The 15,811-nt window shown below is 46.7% G+C and overlaps 1 protein-coding gene across 1 annotated transcript; it reads right to left on the reverse strand.

Moving 5' to 3' along the window:
* Positions 1-10,468: 10,468 nt before the first annotated feature.
* On the reverse strand, positions 10,469-14,806 carry LOC309500982 (uncharacterized protein). Its single transcript, XM_082172827.1, has 2 exons — positions 13,571-14,806; positions 10,469-13,529 (listed from the first exon to the last, which is right to left on the reverse strand). Exon 2 carries the CDS (start codon positions 12,928-12,930, stop codon positions 11,917-11,919), a length of 1,014 nt encoding a protein of 337 aa, XP_082028953.1. The 5' UTR covers positions 12,931-13,529; positions 13,571-14,806; the 3' UTR covers positions 10,469-11,916.
* Between the last annotated feature and the right edge of the window lie 1,005 nt (positions 14,807-15,811).

Consider the following 15,811-nt stretch of genomic DNA (forward strand, 5'->3'; position numbering starts at 1 on the left):
GTGGCTGGCTGCAGTATAGGTCATAAAGTAAAGTAAGTGTAACGTCATGATTGACAGCTGTGCTGCGCTTGCGATTGAGGGCTGCGTTTAAATCCATTTGTTTATGCCCTTCCCTCACTAACTTCCCCGTCTTGTTCACTCGGATGTACGACATTGCTTACATTGCATGAGTGCCCACTAGGGGAACGACTTCAGATGTTTTAAAGTCGACATTTATGTGATTAAAGTCAAGTCGACTAGCCGCTGATGACATCAGTAATGAACAAATAAGCCTGAACCTCGAGCTGAGACTCGAATGCGGGTTGCCTTGTTCTATGGTATATGACACACAGCGCTGCCCACAAGGCTATTTCTCCTACATAACAGCTTATTTTTATCAGTTCTTTTGTCTTTGGGTCGTTATATTTCTCACAGATTTCTGCTCGTTCTAGATCACATACAGATAAAGCAGCGCAGTAAAGATGACATTTATATGAATGCATTAGTGAGAGCGATTGCGTGTGAATTAATTATATCTGGCAGCGTCGCTCTACTAATAGTGAAGCTGTGGGTTTTAGTTAAGAAATTTATGCTTGAACTTTTCGGTTTCTAAGCTATTTTATTGATAAATCACAAAACAGTGTTGACAATACATTTCTGCACTGCTGAATGTTTCTGTGTGATCTGCATGTGATGTGATGTGTGCGCTACTGTCTGTATGTGTGTGTGTAGCACCCTAACCACCTGATTAGGGGAGATAAAGAGTCAATAAAAGACACAGGACACGGAGCTGCTGCAATATCTTCTGAGTCCGTATTGTCTGAGCAATGCAAATATTTCTGCATTCTCATATTTCAATGAAACATATGATAACAGATTTCAGATCTCTTTAGAGAAAAACACATATACAGAAAGAAAACAGAATTATTCTCAGCTTCTATACAGCTTCTCAACAGGTGCTCTTTCCACAAATTACACAAATAATTTCAATATAAGCTCATTAAAATGCACATTCTTAATACTGTGTACAGTATATTGAATACAATATTCACATTTTATACTCTATCTAGTTACACACTTTCATTAACATAACCACATACTCTCTCTGAACCAACAGATTCCTTTGTTAAACAGTGTCATCTGTTACTTAACTCTTAAATTATTTCTCAAAAACACCAATATAATATTAATTTACTCGTTTTCACATTTATATGACCGCATGGTCTCTGCCATCAGTTTAGCATTCACCAGTTGTACACGTGATACACACGCGGTTAACTTGAACCGAACTTTTAGACATATATATATACACACAATGAATACACTTCAAACAATGACACTTGCCATTTTTCACAGCCTTGACTTATATAAAGTGTATTTTCACTACAATTTAGTAATATCATACCTGATTAGGGGAGATAAAGAGTCAATAAAAGACACAGGACACGGAGCTGCTGCAATATCTTCTGAGTCTGTATTGTCTGAGCAGCGCGCCCCTCCCCCAGCAGGTGAAAATCCCCAAGGCAAAAATAATCAAATGATCAATCATCCATACTAGGCAAGGAATACCAATCGCCATCATCCAAAATCATATACTGTGCATTAATGACATTCAGTTTATTTTTCAATGACGACATATTGATGACACTAATTATTACTAGTTTTATATATTTTTAAAACCACCACACTCTCCCCTTCGAAAATACATGTCGTCCCGACATTACTTTGTTTTCACTTTCTTTCTTTAGGTGGTGCTGTTTTATATGCAAATGTTCTAATTTATGTATGCACTCCCGGTTAACTGTATGTTCAGTTCATCAATAAAGGTATGTGTATCTCTTGTCCTCCTAATACTGCTTTTTTTTTCTAATCCATTCTTTTCAGTGTGCATACAAGTCTTTGTATGGGTAAAAGTATACTGGCTGATACTGTGATGCTGGGTAAGTCCATGGAGTCATGCTGTGTATTTCATATGGCGTGGGCTGAAACGCTATTGTGTTCATATGCTCTACATTATAGCATGCCGGGGTACCCAGGTAATCATAGGTGAATGTCTTTGGTGGTCTCCTCTCTCTCTTAGGCAATCTACACGCCTGTTCCTCTTCACTGTTTGTTTCCCCCAGGACTCGATGTCCATCTGCTGTGTCGTCAGATTTTTCTCCAAGTTGTTCCTCCCCCATCACATCAGCTTCCTGTTGATCAGCTTCCTGTTGAGGTATCTCCTTATTTTCCTTTTGAACTTCTGTTTCCTGTTCCTCCACGACCTTTTGACCAATTTCTTCCCTTTCCTTTTCAGGTTCACTGGGCCAGATAACTGGTAAGTTTCCACTTGCTAACTCACTTTTTCCCTCCACAGGTTGCTGAGACTGGACCGCAGGTAAATACCACTGACTACATCCTTCATCGTCTTCCTCTGAGCTAGAATCATCTCTTTCTACAGAGGTAGGTTTATCCACTTTTTTCTTTGTTTTTGGCTGTGTTCTGAGCTCCAATTCCATTGGCAGGTAATCACACGGTAGCAAGAGATTTCGATGTAGGACTCTTGATCTTCCCTTCCCTCGTTCCGGCTTGACTTCATAAACAGGGCCTTCTTCTCCCACTCGACGAATAACTGTGTGTATATCATCTTCCCAGTGATTGCGAAGCTTTCCTGTACCTCCTCTAGGTGTGAGATTTCGCACCAGAACACGATCTCCCGGGTGCAACACTGAGTTCCTCACTTTACCCTCATGGTTCCTTTTGTTTCTTTCTGCTGTCTTCTTGCTGTTCTCTTTGGCAATCTCGAAAGCTTCCTCCATTCCTTGCCTCCATCTCTTAACGTATTCCTTATGGTTGTTAGTCCCTTCCGCTGCCGTTAATCCAAAGAGCAAGTCAATGGGTAGTCTCGGCGATCTCCCAAACAAGAGATAGAATGGCGAAAATCCAGTAACCTCACATCGCGTACTGTTGTAGGCAAAAGTAAGTTTGTTCAATGACTCCTTCCAGTTGGACTTCTGCGTTTCCGTCAAGGTTTTTAACATCTGGAGCAACGTCCGGTTGAAACGTTCAACCTGTCCGTTTCCTTGCGGGTGATATGGGGTTGTTCGCGATCCTGCAATTCCACAATTCTTTTTTAACTGGTGAAGCAACTGATTCTCGAATTCTGCTCCCTGGTCATGATGAATCCTTTGGGGAAATCCGAATTTTAGTGCATAGTCATTGAATATTCGATCAGCGACAGTTTTTGCAGATTTTGATGTGGTGGCGTACACTTGTGCAAATCTTGTGAAGTGATCAATTATCACCAGGATATATTCATACCCTCCTTTACTCCTGTCCAGGTGCAGAAAGTCAATGGAAATGAGTTCAAATGGGTGAGTGGTGACAATATTCATGAGTGGTGCTCTGGTTTCTCTACTTGGTTTCTTTTGTTTCAGACAGTTACAACTCTTGGTCACAAAATGTTCAATTTCACCCTGCATTTTTGGCCAGAAGAATCTGTCTCCAATCAATGACGTCGTCCTCTCCACTCCTTGATGCCCCATTTTACTATGTAACTCCTGAAGGACCCGTTGTTTATATATTTCAGGCAGCACAAGCTGAGATCGGGTAGCTGTCTTCCGGCGGAGTATTCCATCTTCTCCAATGCACAGTTTGTCCCATTGACGCAGCAAACTTCTACCCTGTGCACTGAATGTCCTTAATAAGTGTCTGGAGGGTTTTTCGCCAGCCATCTTACATTGTACTACAGGTCCAATGTGGGTGTCACTACTCTGCGCTTGACGTATATCATCGGTGGAAAAAGACTGGCCGGACTCAGCACACTCCGTAGGGTCATATGGCGAACTCATGGCTGTCCATGACATGGCCAGATCTTGAACTTCTACAGCCTGTATGGTTGCTTCGACACAATCGGATGAGAGTTCCTCCGTACATTGCTCCATCATTGTTCCAACTTCCAGTGGCATCCTGGATAAACTGTCTGCATCAATGTTTTCTTTGCCAGGGCGGTATTTTATGGTGAAATGGAAATCCGCGAGCTCCGCAACCCACCTGGATCCAGTCGCATTGAGCTTGGCACTGGTCAATACATAAGTCAGCGGATTGTTGTCGCTGTACACAGTGAAGGTAGGTGCGTAGTACAGATAATCACGGAACTTCTCTGTGATGGACCACTTCAAAGCTAAAAACTCCAATTTCCCAGAGTGAAGATGATAGTTTCTTTCAGAGGCTGTTAGTGTACGGGATCCATAAGCAATTACTCTAAGTTTCCCATCTTGCCTTTGGTACAGAACAGCACCAAGTCCCTGGTTTGAGGCGTCTGTATGGAGTATAAACGGCTGTGAGAAATCAGGAAATCCAAGGACCGGAGGTTCCGCCAAGCAGTCTATTAGTGTCTCCAATCTCTGCTGATGTTTTTCTGTCCATAAAATGAGCTTCTGGGAAGGCACTCCTCTCTTTTTGTTTTTTGTACACTTGGTGGTGGTTCTATTGTGTCCTTCACCCTTTGTCTCCACTTCTCCTTTCAGCAAGTCATAGAGCGGCCCGGCGATCTTGGAGAAATCTTTGATGTATTGCCTATAGTAACTTAACAGGCCAAGTACGGCTCTCAACTGACCCACCGTGCTAGGTCTTTTCTCTCTCAGGGCTCTCACAGCCTCGGTGTCAGCAGGGTCAATTTTACTTCCTTCCGCGGACACAATCCTCCCCAGGTAACGAACTTCCCGCTTGAACACCTCACATTTACTAGGCTTGAGCTTGATCCCATATCGCCTTAAATGCTGCAGGACTCTTCTCACATCATTGACATGGTCTTCAAAGGATTTGCTGAACACTAGCGTGTCATCAAGGTAGGGGACACAGCAATCGTCTCGGAGATCTTTCAGGCACTCTTCCATGCAGCGTTGGAAAGCCGCGGGAGCGTTCATCAGACCAAAAGGGATACGAATCCATTCATACAATCCCCATGGCGTTACAAAAGCTGTCATGGGTCTACTCTCTTTGGCCATGAAACCCTGATGGTATGCTTTTCCTTGGTCAAGTAGTGAGAACCAGCTGTTTCCTCCGAGACTGTCCATGATATCTTGAACACGTGGAATGGGCTGTCGGTCGGGGGTTGTTTTCCGATTTAATTCTCTGTAGTCAATACACAATCGCAAGCTACCATCCTTTTTCCGGACGCAGACCACTGGTGAGGAATACGACGAGTTTGACTGTTTAACCCATCCTTGGGCAATGAGATCGTGTAGGTAATCCTTCATCTCTTTGTACAGGGGACGCGGTACTGACTGGTAAGTGCGTGCGACTGGGATCGTGTCTGTTAGTTTGATAGTCAACTGCAGCCCATCTATACAGCCAATGTCATCATCGGATTTTGAAAAGGAAGCTGCTTCCTCTCTCAGCATCTGTCTTACAATTTGTCTTCTCGACTCACTGAGATGGCTTAAGTCCAGCGGTGGTTCCCATGCGATGTCAGAGTTATGGCTGATTTCATTTGTTATTTGATTGACCCTCACAGAAGTTAAATCAGGTCCCTCACAAGTAGCAGTTGGATACACTGCCTGTACAGGTTGCACTGTGCCTATGACCATCTTGCCTGCTAACAGTAGGTCATGATCCGTAGGGTTCTGTACACTGACAATTATGTGGGGAGCTGTATGTTGTCGCAGTGTTACAATCGTCTCACAGAACTCCAACCCCTCCACCCACTGTGGGTTAACGTCAGGCTCAAAAATTAGCAATGTATTTCCTTTTGGTCGGTGTGACTGCACTCTGCATTCAATTTGTACTGATGTGTGTTTGGGCACATGAACATTTTCTTTTTTTGTTTTGACTAAATATTCACATGTCGCGTCTGCATGAACTTGCTCAATGAAAGCTTGAACTTTTTCTCTTTCCACAGATTCATTGGTGATTGGCTGAGTTAATTCCTTGTTGTTCATCATTTGCTCAATCACGTTGTATCCGATGATAGGATGACGAAGCTCTCTGCCCTTCATTACCAACACAGGTATGACCAGTTCTTTTGTTTTCACTTCATTTGATGCCAACCCAAAAGTCACTTCCACCCACCCTGCATAAGGTATGTCCTGTCCGTTTGCCGCCACAAGGCAGAGTCCTTCAGGCGCATCAATTACCTCTGCAACATTTCTCAGTGTGATATTTGGTAAGTGCTTGTTTTTCCACAGTTCATCCACTATACACACTTGAGATCCGGTGTCCCATAATGCATCAACAAGCTGGCCTTGGATGCAACACTGTACAAGACATTGCTTCCCTACAAGAGCAGTACCCATAGACCGTTTTTCTTTCGATTTTCTTTTTGGCATGGCAGAATTTATAATAACATTGGAGGACTGATTGCATTGTTTCTTATTTTCCTTCCAGTGATTCGATTGACAGGCTTTAGAGCAATACAATGTTTGTTTACCAGTTTCACAGTGTCTCAATATGAGGTCAGGGCGGATGGTGCCACAAAATGAACAGCTTTGAGGGGACCCTTCCATCGCACTGGTCACTGCCTGTCCCGCGGTCGTGACCCGTCCTCGTTTAAAGAACCATCTCTATGTGTCATGGGCATCCGTGCTCGACAGCCAGCTGAGAAATGGTCGCTACCACCACACTTGTAACAGTGACTACAGTAGACATCCAATCCACTTTGTTGACATGCAAAGCATTTCCTTACTCGAGTCGCAGGAGGGTGATAGCGTTGTGTTGGGAGCCACTGTGGTCGTGGAACTGTCTCTCTCCTCTGGTCATAAGGCTGCCAGTAATATTGAGGTGGGTATTGAGTCTGTGCAGGGTATTGAGTCTGTGGCGGGGACACGCTAGTTAGAGGGGGGCACTGAGTGGACATGACCTGAGGTTGCTTGATTGACTCTTTAATTTGAGATACCTCCGCACTGAGGTCTTTCAACAGTGCCATGCCTGAACGCATTTCTCTCAGCTCACTTAAGATCTGAAGTTCGGTCTTCTCTGGATTATGCTGAAGTGGTGTTTTTCCCTTTTTCTCCATGGTGGTATCACTGGATTGAACTGTGTGTACTTTAGTGGTGCATGGCTGGACGAGTTTCTTTTTACTTTGGCGCTCAGCTTCGTGGGCGCACGCCAGATTGACTTTATCAAAGAGTAGTTCGTCACTTACATCAGTTTGTGTCAAATAGGGTCGCAGATCACCTCTAATGCTGTCATTCTGTAGGCCTGTCAGGATAGTATGGAGAAACATGCTTTGGACTAGCTTTGGGTCATACTTCAAACTGGATTCGGCCTCCTGTGAAGCAAACAGAATCTTTTGTCTTAAATCCAGACAGCGGACAAGAAAGCTTTGCGGGGTCTCTCTGCTGCTCTGTACCTCTGAGGTAAGTTGTTTATACAGCTCAGTTGCACCCTTTTCTTGGAAATGAGCTCTGAGAATCCGTCTTAATGTGGGCAGTGTAAGGTTTGTCTTTCCCTCTAGGTAGCTACGAAGCTGCATGCCTGGTGCAATTGCTCGGATTACAGCATCAACAATTTCAAGCTCAGAGAAACCTCTGCTCCGTCCATGTTCAATTTGGTGAGCTAGACTTGAGAAGGAGAGTTTATCTTTTTGCCCAGGTTCACCTATCTGTCCAGATATTTTAAACTCTCTGCTCCATGTTGACATAACTGGTCGTGTCGACGCTGAGGGCCAATTTAGGTTGGTAGTTTGTGTTTTTGAGCTTTGCTGTGTGTCATAGCTTAGCTGAATGTTTGTGTTTGTGTGGTGTGGGACACTAACATTTTGCTGTGTGCTTGTAACAGTGTTATGTTTTTGTTCAATTAGTTTTTGCAAGGCTAACTGCAATGTATCAATTTCTTTTTGTAGCTTTTCTTGCTCTGTGACCTGCACTACTGAGTCTACAGTCACGCTCTGAACCACCTGTGCTGTCTGTTGCTCGGAGATATTTTCACCCCCCTGTTGAAGTTCACAAAGTTTGTCTCTTACACACAAAAGTTCTGACATGCCCTCATCTTCCAGTTCTTCTAACCCCTCCCTTTCAAGATGTCTCACAAGCACAGAAATTACAAATGAGCGGCTTTTGTCGATATCATGTTCAATATGCAGAAAATCACACAATTTCACAATGTTTTCTCTTGATAGTGAATACAATGCTCCTATCACTTCAAGTCTTAAGTCCTCTAACTGATCCATGGTTCACTTGGGCTGTGGGTGTGTGCAGTGTGTGATGCAGAAAAGCAGTCTTAGCTGGTCGGAAAATGGCAATGTTCCGGGTATCAACGATCAACCTCAGACAGCACGCACAGTTCTTCCGGACTCAACGTGGACGCCAGACGTTCTCACTCTGTTCTCCTCAGCCGCAAGTCAGAATGAATGACACTGGAGGTAGACCATCATCTATGGACGCCGACCTTCACTGCATTTCATCCCAGCGGGGCCTCCAAAATGTAGCACCCTAACCACCTGATTAGGGGAGATAAAGAGTCAATAAAAGACACAGGACACGGAGCTGCTGCAATATCTTCTGAGTCCGTATTGTCTGAGCAATGCAAATATTTCTGCATTCTCATATTTCAATGAAACATATGATAACAGATTTCAGATCTCTTTAGAGAAAAACACATATACAGAAAGAAAACAGAATTATGCTCAGCTTCTATACAGCTTCTCAACAGGTGCTCTTTCCACAAATTACACAAATAATTTCAATATAAGCTCATTAAAATGCACATTCTTAATACTGTGTACAGTATATTGAATACAATATTCACATTTTATACTCTATCTAGTTACACACTTTCATTAACATAACCACATACTCTCTCTGAACCAACAGATTCCTTTGTTAAACAGTGTCATCTGTTACTTAACTCTTAAATTATTTCTCAAAAACACCAATATAATATTAATTTACTCGTTTTCACATTTATATGACCGCATGGTCTCTGCCATCAGTTTAGCATTCACCAGTTGTACACGTGATACACACGCGGTTAACTTGAACCGAACTTTTAGACATATATATATACACACAATGAATACACTTCAAACAATGACACTTGCCATTTTTCACAGCCTTGACTTATATAAAGTGTATTTTCACTACAATTTAGTAATATCATACCTGATTAGGGGAGATAAAGAGTCAATAAAAGACACAGGACACGGAGCTGCTGCAATATCTTCTGAGTCTGTATTGTCTGAGCAGCGCGCCCCTCCCCCAGCAGGTGAAAATCCCCAAGGCAAAAATAATCAAATGATCAATCATCCATACTAGGCAAGGAATACCAATCGCCATCATCCAAAATCATATACTGTGCATTAATGACATTCAGTTTATTTTTCAATGACGACATATTGATGACACTAATTATTACTAGTTTTATATATTTTTAAAACCACCACATGTGCGCGTTACAATGCAGCAGTACATTAGTTCAGAACGGCGATTAACGTGTACAATAAGCTTTTTAAAACATTCATTCACCCGATTAATTTTGAGCATCCAGATGGTATAATCAAATATGTCTTGTGTTGCACTCTCAGAGTATACATTTATTTGTCATGTTAACTTTGGAAATGGAGCGTAAAAGTGTACTTCAAAGATTTCTTATCCTGTTGCACCCTCTATAGCCTATGATCAGCGACTAGTCGATTTCAAGTCGAAAAGTATTATAAGAAATTATGGTCTGTTCCCAACTTCCACTCCAATATATATATATCAAAATGTTCCTTCACTTAAAAGAGCTTAATTATCATATAGAGACAATTACATCCAATCTCAGTAATATGTAAATAGTATCACAGAGGGCAACCAATAACCATCTTGATTACAGGGACTTCAAATAGCTTGTCACCTTAAACATTTGACCGTTCTGTTTTAACAGAAGATCAAAGATGTGACCACTACAGATAGATCTTATCACCTAAAACATTTGACCGTTTTGTTTGAACAGAAGATCAACTTCAGACAGATTTTATCACCTTAAACTTTTGCTGTTCTGATTTCACAGAACATCAAAGATGTGGGCACAGAGGAAAGATCCTCAATTTACATTTAAGACAGAGTTTCAGCCTCATGTTGAGAGGGAAGACGAATCTGTTATTCTTAAATTACACTTAAAAACAGAGCTTCATTTACATGTAGAGGGGGAAGACAAACGAAATAGCGGATAAATGTTTGAGCTGAGAGGATGAGATTCATTCTGTATGACTCCGCTGAATCCAAGGTGCTTTGTGTACCTTGCCACTGCTATGCTGTAATAAACTTCATTTTTGAGATCTTCGACGTCCACTTCATTTTTTCTTACATTGGCGAGCCAGACCTAGGAATCGACGGATTTCCAACAAAAAAGGGAAAAGGTAAGAAAAATCAGTTTTCTTTCATTTATGCTGTTTTTGTTAAGGAATTCCTCGTTTAAAAAAAATCTAGAAAAGAAAAATTAAGGACAGAAAAAAATTGGTTTATTCATTATTAGCAGGAGGAGTTTTAAGCCTAATCTGTACAATTTTGTTTAAGATTCTAACGTTAAGAAGAGGGAACGAGTATTGCGTAAGTTAGCTTACGCTACGGGAAAGTCATCTTTTCTCGAGATCTGAAGCCAAAAAATTATCATTAATTTTTATAATTTTGTCAACGCAGTGCAGCAGCACGCAGACCTAGGGCAGGCTTACTAGCGTGCCCATTGGCTGCCCTGCGGCAACTGCAGCAGCCTATCGCTGAGCCCTAGACGTGACGTCACGTCCAATGAGCGCGCTTGGCGCGCCTCATGCGTCACAGCCCGCGAAAGAGGGGGTGTGGCTTAGCGTATACAAGCGAGGCTCAGAGGCTGCTTCACTGGTTTCTGTCGCTGAAGCGAATGAGCTCGTGGCGCGAGCACGGCGGGTTACACAATACTCGTTCCCTCTTCTAGAGAGAACCGAGGTTACGTTAGTAACCGATTACGTTCTCTTACGAGAGGTTCTCTCGTATTGCGTAAGTTAGCTTACGCTACGGGAACTCCCTTGTCAACGCCGTGCGCGCCCAGCATCCACTAAATGAGTCCCAGGGGAAGTCCGGGGAACACGATGAGTGGGAACCGGGCGGCCAATAGAATGGCTAGCGCAGTACATAAGCACACACTAGGGCGCTCAGAGCGGCACGGCCGGTCTGAGCTGATAAACCCTTGTATAATGCAGCTCAACCAGGAGAGCTAAATCAACCGCAGTAGCCCGCACACAGACAGTGGGCCGGCGTACGCGTGACTTAGACTGATAAAACTTTCGCCTGCAAGGCAGGAACTTCCAGGTTGTAAAACCTAACAAATGTCGAGGGGGAGGCCCAGCCTGCCGCCGTACAAATGTCATGAATGGAAATTCCGCTGGACCAAGCCCACGAAGAGGCCATGCCTCTGGTGGAGTGAGCCCTGATGCCCAGAGGGCACTGCAGGTTTTTAGAAGCATAAGTAGCTGCGATAGCGTCCACTATCCATCTGGACAGGCTGTGTTTCGAGGCGGCGAGACCTTGGTGCGCCCACCAAACGAAACGAAAAGCTCCTCCGAGCGCCTGATAGCGGCGGAGCGTGTGACGTAATTTCTCAGCGCTCTGACCGGGCAGAGGAGATTACCATCGACCTCGCTGCCGGAAGGCGGCAGGGCTGAGAGAGAAATGACCTGTGCTCTGAAGGGAGTGCCCAATATTTTGGGGACGTAACCATGCCTCGGTTTAAGAATGACTTTCGAGCCATTAGGTCCGAACTCGAGGCACACGGAGTTAACGGATAACGCGTGAAGGTCTCCCACACGTTTGACTGAAGACAGAGCTATCAGAAAAACGGTTTTGAGCGTGAGGTATTTCATATCCACAGTTTCTATGGGTTCAAAGGGATGCGCTTTCAGGGCCTCTAGGACCAGCGAAAGATCCCACATAGGAACCGAGGGGGGTCGCGGGGGGTTCATCCTCCTGGCTCCCCTAAGGAAGCGGGTGACGAACTCGTTCCTTCCTAATGCGCGGCCCAACGCCGAACCGGCAAAAGCTGAGATGGCCGCAACATAGACTTTGAGCGTGGAAGGGGACCTGCCCGTGTCCAGCAGCTCTTGAAGGAAAACCAATACCTGCGATACCCCACATGCTTGTGGATCCAGCCCCTTGGCAGTGCACCACTTTTAAACACAGACCATTTAGACGTGTAGAGCCGCCTCGTAGAGGGGGCTCTAGACTGGGTGATCGTGTTCACAACCCCTTCTGGCAGGTCAACGGGTATCCGTTGAGTCTCCATGCATGCAGAGACCAGCGCTCTGGATGTGGATGCCAGATCGAGCCGTGGGCTTGAGAGAGAAGGTCTCTTCTCGCCGGAATCGGCCAGGGGACTGTGTCTGCCAGCTGTATTAGCTCCGGGAACCAAGTCTGGTTCTCCCAGTACGGGGCTATGAGGAGCACCGTGTGGCGCGCTTCCCTGGTTCTCCTGATGACTTGTGGCAACAGAGAGACCGGCGGGAAGGCATATAGTGGGCCGCTGGGCCAGGTCTGGGCCAGCGCGTCCTCGTTCTTCGTAAAGAACTTTGGGCAGTGAGCGTTGTCTTTTGACGCAAAGAGGTCGACTTTCGCTTTGCCGAAACGGCGCCACAGTGACTAGAACATGGTGACCTTGGAGGACTGGGAGGAAGTGCCTGAGCGCTTTCTCGACCGCGAGCATCTCTAGACAGTTTATGTGAAGGAGATTCTCCTGGTCTGACCAGCGGCCATAGACCGGTCTGCCTTCGAAGAGCGCTCCCCAACCTTGGTTGGAAGCGTCTGTCGAGACAACCTTCCGGTGCGAGATCGCTCCCATCGTCACTCCCGTGCGATACCATTCGGTTGCCAGCCAGGGCTGTAGGGCTGAAATGCAGCCTTGATTCACCCTGACTCGCGAGTCGCCGGCCGCCCAGGCTCGGTGAGGCATGCGCGCTTTCAGCCAGCGTTGAAGCGGGCGCATGCGCAGTAAGCCCAGCTGAAGCACTGCTGCAGCTGAGGCCATATGCCCCAGGATTCGCTGGAATGTCCTCAGCGGAGCCTGGCTGCCCACCTGGAAGGATGCGGCGAGATGACGGATGCGGCGCGCGCTGCTCCGATAATCTGGCCGTCATAGCCACCGAGTCCAGTTCTATCCCAAGAAGGAGATTGACTGGCGGGGCGATAATGAGCTCTTGGTCCAGTTAACCGGGAGACCCAGGTTTTCCAAGTGGCTGAGAAGCACTGTTCTGTGAGACACAAGCTCTGTCTCTGACTGCGCCAGAATAAGCCAGTCATCCAGATAGTTCAGTATACGCATTCCCCGTCTTCTGAGGGGAGCGAGAGCCGTGTCCATGCACTTCGTAAATGTACGGGGTGCCAAAGACAGGCCGAACGGCAGGACTGTGTATTGATATACCCGACCGTCGAAGGCGAATCTCAAGAATGGCCTGTGACGGGGTGTTATCTGGATCTGAAAGTACGCGTCCTTCAGATCGAGAGAGATAAACCAGTCTCCTGGGCGAATTTGCGCGAGGATTTGTCAGGTTGTGATCATTTTGAACGGCCGTCTCATGAGGGCTTTGTTCAAATGTCTCAGATCTAAAATAGGTCTTAGCGCTCCGTCTTTCTTGGGTACGAGGAAGCAACGGCTGTAAAAGCCCGACTCGCTCAGAGAAGGATGGACCTGTTCTATAGCCCCTTTGTGCAGCAGCTTTGCTATTTTCTGCATGAAGCAGATGCGCTGCTTCTGAATTCACTCTTGTCTCCGTCCGTGCTAAAAAGCGCGGGGGACGGCGAGAAAATTGAAGCCAATAGCCATGTTCTATAGTGTTCAGCACCCATTCTGACATGCCCTGGATAGCTTCCCATGCTTCCGCACGCATAGCTAGGGGTCGAATGGTCTCTGGGTTCAGATCGCCGCACTGCGCGAGATGGGGAACCTGTATCAGAGAAGATGGGGCGGCGCACGCGCCGCAGGTGCTTGAACACGGGGGCTGGTAGACAGTAGTGACTGGCTGTACAGCGTATGACGGCTCGATCTTTATGGATGGGGCACATTTCGCTGTTAAAAACCTGTGTCGCGAGAGTGGCATGAGGGGTATCGTGTTTGTTAGTAAGTGCGTGCACTCGTGAGCGGGCGCAGGGCTTACATTTGTCACACGGCCAGTGTTTGAGCGCTTTAGAGGGTCTGCAACCCGGGGTAACTGTGTGGCAGAGCGGGCAGTGGGTAGGTGTGGGCACAGAGTCGTGGACACATTCTCTACGCTTATCACTCGAGCGGCGCGTGCCCGCTTTATGAGAGTGCACTCTGAGCGCGTTACCAGGGGAACCGTGTTTGTGTGTAGCAGTGAGCACGAGGGTGTGGACACATTTTCTACACTTATGACACCTTCGGCGTGAGCCGGACAACCCGAATTTATACTCTTTATGAGATTTATCTGGGCCGCCTTAAAAACGGCGTTTGTGTGCAGGCGAGCGAGTTGTGTTACTGGCTCGTTGGCTGCGATGTAAGCTGCTGCAGTAGCCTCTTGTAAGGGGACTGACAGAGCTGGGCGCTTTGATGGCTCATAAATACTCAAGCACCATCCTTGTGAGCGGGAGGGTGCGAGATGCGGGTTCGCTTTCTGTATGTAAGAAAGCTGGCCGCAAGCTCGGAGAAGCAAACAGAAAAATTTGTATCTGCCGCCAGGGCCGGATTCGAACTCGGGTCTCTGGCGCGAAAGCCTAATGTTCTGCCACTGAGCCACAGGGGCACACATAAGCTTTCAGTTAGCGCGAGCATATGACAGAGCGTCGCTCGTGACGTACGCTCTGATGTCCCTTGAGAACGGCGCAGTTGCGCGGCTCGAACAAAGGGAGAGAGAGCGGGAAGATGTCATCATGTGCTGTGACATCGTTTGTTTGCAGGCGTGCGTTTACTGCAATATTGATATTTCTAGTCGCCTGAGCTTAGGAGGGGACTGAGAAATGCGTAAGAAATGGAGGTGAGTGACGCGTGCGACCGAGACGCGGGGTAGCTTTCTTATAACGTAAAGGAAGCTAGCTCGTGACCGTCCACTTCTGACATCCCTTGTGAGCGGCGCCTGTTTGCGCGGCTCAAACAGAGAGGGAGAGCGCGGGAAGGAGCGAGCGTCATTATGTTTTTCGTCAGCGTTTGTTTGCAGGCGTGCGTGTATAAAAAACAGGCTCGTTTACTGCAATATATGTATTTCCAGTCGCCTGAGCTTAGGAGGGGACTGAGAAATGTATGAGAAATGGAGGTGAGTGACGCGCGCGACCGAGACGCGGGGTAGCTTTCTTATAACGTAAAGGAAGCTAGCCCGTGACCGTCCACTTCGGACATCCCTTGTGAGCGGCGCCTGTTTGCGCGGCTCGAACAGAGAGGGAGAGCGCGGGAAGGAGCGAGGCCTCTGAGCGCGGCGTTTCTCTTTACGCGGCGCGGCGGAGGCAGACGGAGAGGCAGGAGGAGGGTCCAACAAGGCGAGTCGAGCCCGCAGGGTCGACATCGGCATCTCCTCGGAGAGTTCGCAGCCGCCCGAAGTAAGGGCGAGGGCTGCGTGGTCGAGGCCCAGGCAGAGAGCGCAGATCACATGGCGGTCGCTGTCGCTGAGCGGGGCTCGCACGAGCCACAGGGGGAGCGAGGCATTTGCAACAACGCCTCGCGCTCTTTTAGATGCAGTGTGTCGCGGGGCGAACACACAAACACACACAACACAGAGCAAAGAAGGATATAATCCGCCGGATAGCGGAGCAGGCAGGGAAGGCTGAAGGCGGCGAAGACGGCCGGCTTCCTCAGGCTGATATCCTCGGCGTGCTGGTCGCTTGTTTCAACGGCAGCGGCTTCCTCAGAGTCCAGCGATGCGGAGAGCGTCGCTGAAGAGACAGAAATCAGTGAAGCAGCCTCT

The sequence above is a fragment of the Leuciscus leuciscus genome (genome assembly GCF_965113295.1).
Source record: "Leuciscus leuciscus genome assembly, chromosome: 6".
Classification (NCBI taxonomy): domain Eukaryota; kingdom Metazoa; phylum Chordata; class Actinopteri; order Cypriniformes; family Leuciscidae; genus Leuciscus; species Leuciscus leuciscus.

Coding starts and splice junctions, on each gene's coding strand:
- LOC309500982 (XM_082172827.1), bottom strand. CDS start 12,930: ATGGCCTCAGCTGCAGCAGTGCTTCAGCTGGGCTTACTGCGCATGCGC.